The sequence below is a fragment of the Andrena cerasifolii genome, chromosome 3 (assembly GCF_050908995.1).
Source record: "Andrena cerasifolii isolate SP2316 chromosome 3, iyAndCera1_principal, whole genome shotgun sequence".
Classification (NCBI taxonomy): domain Eukaryota; kingdom Metazoa; phylum Arthropoda; class Insecta; order Hymenoptera; family Andrenidae; genus Andrena; species Andrena cerasifolii.
Window position 1 is genome coordinate 5260873 of NC_135120.1, and position 10073 is coordinate 5270945.

At 39.9% G+C, this 10073-nt stretch overlaps 2 protein-coding genes across 2 annotated transcripts in view; one reads left to right on the forward strand and one right to left on the reverse strand.

Annotated features, from left to right (window-relative positions):
- Positions 1 to 10073, reverse strand: part of Cpr28 (cuticular protein 28) — a 181653-nt gene that overhangs the window by 168510 nt on the left and 3070 nt on the right. The gene's annotated exons all lie outside the window — the stretch shown is intronic.
- On the forward strand, positions 2567 to 5160 carry LOC143367222 (uncharacterized). Its single transcript, XM_076808847.1, has 3 exons — positions 2567 to 4781; positions 4869 to 4999; positions 5081 to 5160. Exons 1-3 carry the CDS (start codon positions 2776 to 2778, stop codon positions 5158 to 5160), a joined length of 2217 nt encoding a protein of 738 aa, XP_076664962.1. The 5' UTR covers positions 2567 to 2775.

Genomic DNA, 10073 nt, shown 5'->3' on the forward strand with positions numbered 1-10073 from the left:
TTGAATACTGACGTAGTTATGGTTTTTGTATCGACCGTTTTGGTTGTAAAGGTTTCGATTATGGCTAACGTCCGAATGAATAGAGACAAATGAATGTAAATTGAGTTTCATGTACAGAGTATTCCGGGAAAGATGATCCCCTTATCACGTTCGCTGTATTGCCACAGACCACGCTACATCTTGTATTTTATATTCGATAGAGTGACTACTTTTTTAGGTAGGTTCGCAAAGAATAGGACAAAGAGGTCAATTTTATTAATGTCTTGACTGTCCAGTAGACTGAGTAGACCATCTACATAGTTCCAAGAATTCAGAAGGTGAATGGTGTTTCTTTTATGAACGTAAAATGTAAAATTACTGAAATGACACATACGTGACGTCGATCTGCCGCTGGCGCATAATTTGTAATACACTTAGAGTAATATTGTTACTTATAGCTACTACGTTATTGCGAGCCGTAATTAAATGGTTATAAAGCCTAATGATCATGATTTAAAACCGTATTAATTTGACTAATCTGAGCCAGACGCTGTGAATTTACCGCACTAACCCATTTCCACGGTTTGAACCAGCGCGGTAGGTTCTATTATGTGTGTGGGTCTGTATCTACGCGCGCCTCCGGCGTGCGCATGCGAGTGTACGCTACCGCGCGCTCAGCTGACTCGGCTTTAAACTGCGCGGCCTAGAAGTTCCACTGCTAATATTCAACTGTTAATATTGCGAGAACGAAACCTCGAAACCTAAAACGGTAAAGGACTTTTCGATGTATTTTTGCATGAACAATTTGCATGTTTCGGATTGTTCTATTATTTTGAGACACCCTGTATAAAAGGTGCATAAAAATTGCATTTGTTTAGAACAATTACTAAATAAATGGTTAAATATTCGTTTTTATTAAGTGAAATAATTTTTATTAGGTACTCTTATATCTGCACTGTAAGCACCCAAAAGATCATTTTTATCAGTTTATTAGTTCAACAGTTATAATTTTTGGAAAAATAGTAAACACTATATTTCAAAGAGCTGTAACATCCACAATTTTTGACATTTTGAAAAATCCTTCGAGATATGTTTATATACCCCTAAAGACTACAACATATCCAAGTTGCACCAAAATCCGAAATGTCACTCCGAAAAGTGTCCGACTTCGCGTGGAATGACCCAAATGTGCATTGCACATGTTTAACCGTGCCATAACAGCGGAGGGCGCGTCTCGCTTACCTGCAACGGTGCGCGCCGCTCTCTTTAATAGCTTACTGCGACGTTGAATATACAAATTTCCACCAAGAGATAGGCTAATTTTATCGAACTCACTTCAGCAAATATGGTGGTATTTTATCGGATTTTTAAAATCGGGACCTTGAGCCGAGCCAATTAAAAGAATACTTTTGGACTTGCAACATGAAGCCACGCACGCATATGGTTGCGCGCATCGTCGAAAGCATCAGAAAGAATATGTACATATGTCAATACAGTCTTCCGATTGTTGAAAAGCCTTTGGGCTCGGATTATCGGGAAAAAACCTACCCACTCCGCTGATTTTTTTCTCGCTGCAAGCCAGGATCTTCGGGCCTCAGTAGACCGCCCGTTGACAGCCGAGAGCAATAAAACCGACGGGGCACATAAAATTTTCATGTTTTTGATAAATGTTGATGAAAGTATTACCAATGGATTTTTTAGGGTGTCCCAACGAAAATGATACCAAACCTGACATAATTTGAACTATAATTAACGATATCAGGCCTAAAATTAATTTGCAGGATTGAAAGCCCGTTTCGTTAAAAGTAGTCCGATTTAAATAATGTTTTTGTCAATTTAATCGGGAGAATGCAAGAATCCATTGGTGTCACTTTCATAATGATACGACGAAAATTAAAGAAATTCCGTCGGACTTAGCGTCGAAACCGAAACCAAAACGATTTTCCTTATTACCGACTTACGGTCAAAACCGAAATCAAAACTATATTCTTTATTACCGACCGATACGTCGTTACGTAATTACCTTTAGTTCTATTAATTTATCGTCAAGACCTCATGTTCATTTCAGACCTCGTGTCAAAACCTTTTTGAATAAACTATTTATTTATTGTTAAAAGAAGGACTCTCGTTTCTTGAAATTCATTTCTTCAATTCCACGGGTAACCGCTCTAGTCATGGAATCTCCTGTAATTAACGGCAACGCCACGTTAGAGAACGTTACACTCCTGTAATTTCAGGTAGACTACGTCATTTCTGTTAAAATCTCTGATATCAAGTGCAAATGAAGTGTATGTACCAATGTTTATTCGAACAAACACGCGGACTCTTTATCAACAAAACAGAATTACACAGAATGGGGAAGATGACGCAAAGCTCGGCGCAGAGGGCGCCACTGGCGCATGTACTGCGGTTTTGCATGAGTGCGCATGCGTGAATGGTTTGCGCGCGAATTTTGCATTTGTGGAATGTATGAAGTGGGTAGTTACATATTGTTTTACACGCGTGCTGGTGGCGTCATGGGTGGAAAAAAGTTACAGTCATCTTCCTGATTAGACAAAGATAAAAGCACTGATAGCTCAATAGGTAAAGGTAATATTCGTTTCGTTTATGTTCTTGATCATTTAAAGTTAGCCACTTATGAAGAACATGTGAAAGTACAGATGATGCTGACGTTCCAAAATTTGCCTTAACCCCTTTTACGTCGAAATTATGTTCTCTCCAATACAAAATAATTCTTAATGTTCTATTTATCTTTTTTGTGAGTCCTTTACGTAACGTTGCAATACCATCGTGACAATGAATTCCGTGCGGTTGAAGTCTCCGTTCATAAAGTTCGATTCAGGCAACATTAAGTACAACGAAACTTTACGCTCAGAAGCACGTTTCCTCCAAAAACTGTCGGAGATAAATGAGTTTCACGCAGAAAATCTCAAGGTCTCAGCGAACGAAATGCGGCAGAAGAGTTCCAAGGGGAGCTCTAAGCTTTCGCCAGAGGACACAGTGAGGATAACAGTTTCGTCGAATGAAAATCTTCCACCGGGAAAGAGCCCAAGGAACGAAGCGCGTGAAATACAATTAACGGTAAAGTCAACAAGCGTTTCTTGCCTTCGAGGAAACAATATCTCCGCAAGTACCGCTGTATTAAAAGTACATTCGAAAACGAACTTAAAAAAGAAAGCCTTAAGGAGCCGCAAACACCCTGGCGCCAACATTAACTCTGAGAGAGATGGTCTCTCAACGCTCACTGGGAATTCTTTAAACGGAAATGACAACGTGTTAGAAGAAAGTGGCGAGAGTGATGTTAATTTGGAAGCTTTGATTCCCATTAAACGGAGAAAACGTATTTCTTCTTCTGATAAGAAGAAGAGAAATCAATCATCCTCGAATACATCACGGAGCGCGGAAGACGGAGCCATCGGTGACTCTCTTTTCTGTTGTCCGTTTGAGTTAGTAGAAATTTATTCTGTTCAGAAGGATCGTCCGTTAGATTTTGGTAGGCAGCTATCAAATATAAACCGAGAGAGAGACTCCATCAGAACTTTTCCAAAAGAAGGCGGTGAATCATCAGAGTCTGCGACTCTTGAAGAATGCATTTGCCCATTTCCTGGGATAAGATCAAGTAAAATCAAAGAGGAAATACTAGCTATGGATGCTGACACAAAATGTATGCAGCAAAGTGATTACAAAGCTTCTGCTGCTACCTTCCTGAATAACGAGACTTCAGTCGAACCGACTCGAGATCGACGAGATCCTAACAGCGTGAAAGTTGAGGTAGATCTTACGAAAACTAATCAAACGACGCAGTTGTATGATCTAAGTGACGTGGGAAACACATTCGAACCTGGTACAGAGCAATACGAAGCCCACAAAAAGTTAAATTTTACTTTGACTTCTGAAAAGAGTTGGGAACCTAATTTAAGAAAAAAACAGGAGAAAACGGATGAGAAAATTTACTTGTCAAGGTCTGAAGAACCCAAGGGTTCTTTGAGATGCCACGCCAAAGAGGTACACCCTTCTTCCACGATCAGAAATAATTCTCCACTGTCAGGATTCGGCGAGTCATACACGCAGAGTGATGAAGCACTGTCGTCAACTTGTAAGAAACCTGTGAACGATGTTGCTTCAGTCAAGATGTTCGTTGAAAACGAGGATCTGATAGGGGCCGAGAAGAGAGACGAAAAAGTGCAGAGTCAAGATGCGGATTTGTCTAACGAGAATAGTAATTTACTTAATCGAGACTCCTTAGGTTCTAGCGAAAGTGGCTTTTCGAAATCGCTGGATTCTAAACGGTCCGGCATCAGCAGCTCTGAAAGTGATTCACCCTCGCTGGAAGACACGGTAATCAATCTGCAGGAAAAGAAACCCAAATCTGGAAGTAAAAGCTCAGAGAATGAATCGCTGAGGAAGAAGAAGATCCAGGTAATTATCGCGAAGCAGCGAAACGAGATGAACAATGCCAACCTGGAAGCAATCACTGACAGTGAAATTGGTTCTTCTGATGAGGATACTCGTTTGTCTAAAGTCGACGACACGGAAGAAAGCCAGCATCGAGTCCCTGAGAAGAAAACGACGAGGATCGAGATTAAAAATCCTAAGAGCGGAATAACTAAATGTGAAACAGAACGGACTATGTTTAATTACGAGGACATTAAGATATGCCAGGTTTTAATGAAGATCCACGCGCACTTGTCTTGCGATTGGCAGAAAATGGAGTGTATTCGGATGAAGCTACGAGGCGCAGATCCGATTGCTTCTATCGGTTCAGTGATAACGTTGCAACTTTTAGACAAAACTATTGCCAGGTGTGGGGAACGCATAATTAATTTTACTCGTCAACGGTTAGTGGTTCTTTATTTTCTTGTTACTTAGCTAAACGTTACGCTAAACAGGTGCAAGAGCTACATTCACGGTTCCAACGATAGCTTCAAGGCTGAATCAGAAATTACCAAACTTCTGTCGAAGTATGTTGTCCAGTTGGTGAAAGCAGTGAATAAGAATAAACTCGCTGTAGAAGAACAAGGTGTGCACCCTTACGCACACATTTGATTAAGATACATAACTTTTCACCCTCCTCGCATTGTTATTTCTTTCTCTGTTACAGTACGACATATTAGCCGTGCACAGCCGAAATTTTCTCAAGAACAGGATTTAAATAAAAGAGTGAGCTTTAACATCCAATAAGGAATCATTTCGAATTAACGAAAGTTGGTATTTATTTACGACGAATATAGAAACAGATTTCGGACGAAGTAGCTTCGTCCTCGAGTGTCTGGACGGATGAAATATCCTGTTTAATCGAGACCATCTCGAGCTTGATAAAGAATAGAATGGCTGATAACGAGGAAAAGGAAAACGTCCGAGGAAACACACCGCGAAAATATAAGTTGATGAATCGACGTATAACCAACATGTTGCCCGCTAATGATACTAAGTAATTTTAACAGAAAATGCAAACAAGTGTGCAGAGGAACGAGTACTCTGTGTTTAAAGCCAATCTTACTTTTGCTGCACTTTATTCTTTTATTTTACTTTCCCTCTTCCTGTTCTTACAGGGAAGGCAGTCAAACGGCCACCTCGGATTTTTTTCGTACTTTAGGATTTTGTAGTGTTCACTAGTTGAAATCATATTGTAGAGAATTAAGTCCCAACGCTCAGCCGTTTGTTTATAATATTCTTTAAAGTTTGTCAACGCCAGGGAAAGCCAATATGTTTGGAAGAAGGAGTGCACGGTACTATACGTAATTATGTAAGTACAGGGTCAGCGTTTTATCTTGCAACCCGCGCTCGCGCGAACTTGTAAAATGGCAACAGCGCCTCACGAACGCATTCCACTACTTACAACCATGCACCGGCCCAGCGGAGAGCTGCTACACTATTGTCTCGTTAGCGGCTCGCTGGTCGGGACCGGCGTTGAGCCCGTATCGTGAACGGAGCCCTAATTCCGAGTGTTCGTTTCTCGCTTCTTTCTGACCGAAGGGGGGAGCGAGATGGAACACTGTGCACGCCCGTCGCGCACGCAAAGGACGGAGTGTCAGGCGTCCGAAAGCCGGAGCGAGAAAAAACATCAACACGTCGTCTGTCACGAACCGTCCTCGCTCGCTTTCAGTGCCTCTCGCTTGCTCTCTTTCCATCTCGCTCTCGCCATCGCCCGACAAGAGTGAGACAGAAATGGTGGGGATAGCGAAAAGTCCGTATCGTGTACACCAAACCGAGCCCGTAACGAGACAGTACTGTAGCTGCCTGGACCTGTGATGCCAGATCGGGGACGGGTTCCCTCGAGAATTTCCCCCACCTCGCGCATGCTACGCCGGAGCAGCGTGTCCGTGAGCTCGGCGCTTCGGAGTCCAACTCACGGATACGCAGCTCCGGCGTAGTGTGCGCGAGGTGGGGGAAATTCTCGAGGGAACCCGTCCCCGATCTGGCATCACAGGCCTGGACAGCAGTGATGCCTGACCTCCGAAAAATTTAGGATGGTCTCTTACAAATTAACGTCGCAAACAGCTATTGGGAATTTCCGGCCCCAGGTAATCGAGCCGCGCGCTCCGCTTTTATGGTCGGTTTACCACTCGCACCCCAGTTTACGGTAATGAGGTTTGAAAATAATGTCGACTGATCTCGTACCCGTCTCAATTTAAAAAATTTTGGCTACGACAGGGTTGACCGCGGCGCTACACCCTTGTACGGAGAGATTTTTCGCCACCTGCGTGTAAAGGCCACAATAATGGCGCATCATTCCAAAAAACGAAATTAACGGAAGCCGGTATAGGCGTGGCGTTGAGTAGCTAAAACATTCAGACACGAAAATTCTAGAAAAAAAATTCAAACACCGCTACAATTAAAGGCACGTTCCATTACGTCTGATCTAGGTATGCACTGCATTAAGGATAAAATCATAAAAAAGAAAACCAGAACAATAGATTCTGAGATCTGCAGAACTAACACATAATTGAATAAAAATTTAATTTCTCAATTTCTGAAAGTAATAATACAGAAACAATTAGCCTACTGTTTACCAACACCACGAATTTTAAAAACAGCATTAAAACAGCATTAAAATACAGTATCAAATAAACAGTTTGCAAAAGTTTTTTACAACACTTATGGTTAAAAAATTGATAGAAAAAAAATTAAGTAAATGTAAAATATTTTAAATTATTTATAGTTCAACAGTTATACGAAAAAGGCCCCAAATTTTTCAACCCGAGCCGGGAAATTCTAAATAGCTCTTTGCGACGTTAATTTGAAAGAGACCATCCCAAAATTCTCGACGCTCGGACATCACTGCTGTCCAGCGGTCGCTGGTAGCTCTCCGAACGCCGGGACGGTGCATAGTTGTCGTGGAATGCGTCCGTGAGGCGCTGTTGTCATTTTACCTGTTCGCGTGAGCGCGGGTTGCAGGATAAAACGTTCACCCTGTATGTAGGTATATGTAAGTAGTCTACCGCACAAGAGGTCCCAGGTTCGATTCCCGACGTATTCAATTTTTTTTTCCTTGTTAAAGAACTAATAAAAGTTTGTTTCTGTATTTAAGTTCTATTTAATCTGATTTATTTCGGTGACTTTCTAATTCTATTTATATATTTCTTCAGTCTGAACCAAGCTTTAAACCAATATTATAAACAAGCGTTTGAGCGTTGGAGCTTAATTCTCTAAAAAAATGATTTAAAGAAGTACGCTACAAAATCCCAAAATATGGAATAAATCCGAGGGGGTGCACTTGTAGCTTTCCCTTGTTCGAACTAAGTAAGTATATTTTTGAAGGTGTTTTTGATCTTGTTTCTTTCGATAAGCATATTTAAAAAAAAAACTTAAATCGTGTCGTTTCTTTCAAATACGTGTCACACTACACGTGTTCAAAGTAATTAAAGTATTAGGGTGACTCGGTGTAATCTGCCACAGTTAATTTTGAAACGTGATATCTCGCAACTAACAAGGGGACTATACAGCTGTACCCCCGGAGATTTTAATGAAATTTTAGGGGATGAATCTGGAGGTCATCTGGATGACCTTCTGCAAAATATTTTATGCCAATGAGCGTTGTTTATAACCAATCGATATGTGCACCTTAAAAGCAGTTCACTTTAAATATATTTCAAGAAAGTGAGTTGGATGAATGAGTATAGCGCTTACTTCCCAACCAAACGGCACGGGTTCAAATCCCTTGTCAAAATCCTAGTTTACATTTTTCCCTTTCTTTTAACTCTTTCCTTTAATTAAATTTCATACTGCTTTGTTTCATAAATATTGTAATTTTCCAACATAATTCTATATATATATACATGGTAAAAATATATAACTTTTTATACACGTACAAACACAACTGGTACGTACTTGTACTATAAAGACACTGTAAATTTTATATTTAATATGAAATTTTTTCTTTATAATACACATATACACGTCTGTGTGACTTTACACCGTTTATTACACACTATTTATCTACCTATCTATCCTATTATATATCGATATATATATATATATATATATATATATATATATTACGTATATATATATATACGTAAATACGTACATTTGTAAAAAAAAGAAAAAATCTCATATTAAATGTATAATTTACAGTGTCTTTATAGTACAAGTATGTACCAGTTATTTTTGTACGTGTATACAAATTTATGTATTTTTATCATGTTTATATATAAAATTTATGTTAAAAATTACAATATTTATGAAACAAAGCAGTATGAAATTTAATTATTCAAAATAAGAGTTAAAAGAAAGGGAAAAAAATTAGGATGACAGGATTTGAATCCGTGCCGTTTGGTTGGGAAGTAAGCGCTATACGCACTGACTAAACTCACTATCTTGAAATATGCTTAAAGTGAACTGCTTTTAACTGGTACAAATCGACTGTTCATAAACAATGCTCATTGGCATAAAATATTTCACAGAATGTCATCCAGATGACCTCCAGATTCATCCCCTAAAATTTCATTAAAATCCCCGGGGGTACAAGTGTAGGGTCCCCTTGTAAGCAGATACAGGGAGAACGATCAAACTATATGGCCGTATGATTAACTATGTTTATTGTTCAATAATTATAGATATGTAGCTCTTATGGTTTAATGATAAAATTAAAATTACAAACGTCTTCAAAAGCGGCATATTACCCAAGGTGGTGGGTAATACACAAGCTCTGGATTGGGAACTAACGATTTAAAATTCGTGAAAATTAACAATATTTTAAGTTATTTAAGGTAATAGTAATCAAAAACATTCGCAATCAGTGAAACGTAAAAATATTTTTCACAACATAACTTTCTTATAAAGTAAATAGTCCCCAATCTGTAATATGCAGTTTTCATGGACCCATTCTTGTCCAGTCACATCTATGTCCCTCTTTATCGTAATAATAGAGTTCACATATTGCACAGAAGTTGTTATCTTCTGCATCAGTCGAATCAATTGGCATCAAAAGAAGCATCGAAAATTTCTCCACTAAGAACGCGGTTTTGGTGGATGCTTGAGAGGCTATAAAATTCATCATAATCCATTGATTAACTTTACAAATACTAACTCAAATGTATAATCCGCGTTCTGGTTAGAGTATAGAATTAGCTCAAGACAGTATATTTATAACTTACTTCGATTTGTTGAAAATAAACGGAGATAAACGCAAATAACTATTGTCGTGCCGTCGGTTGCACTATACTGAACGGAAGAAGGGCACAATTATCTCTGAATTAAATAAGAAATTATTGAAAAGTAGCATATTCACTGACGTGGCATATTACACTGACAATGAGCCACCCTACCTACTTAAACGGCATACACGTATCTAATAGAGCTCTGCAACGGGCGGGTATACCGTGGGTCAACCCGCCCGTTACCCAATCGTCTTTTGACTCACCCGACCCAGCCCAACCCGCGTCGGGCAAGACGGGTTAGCGATCATTTCTACCCGCCCGCCAAGCCCGAAACTGTTGTTAGCCGTGCGACGTATCCGACCTGTCCGTGTCTGTAGTTACAGCATAGACATATATCAGGGGTGTCGAACTAGTGGCTCGCGAGCCGCAGTGGCTCCTTCTCCTATTCGCTTGCTCCGTAGAGCCGTAGGAGAACGACCCCCTCCACACCTA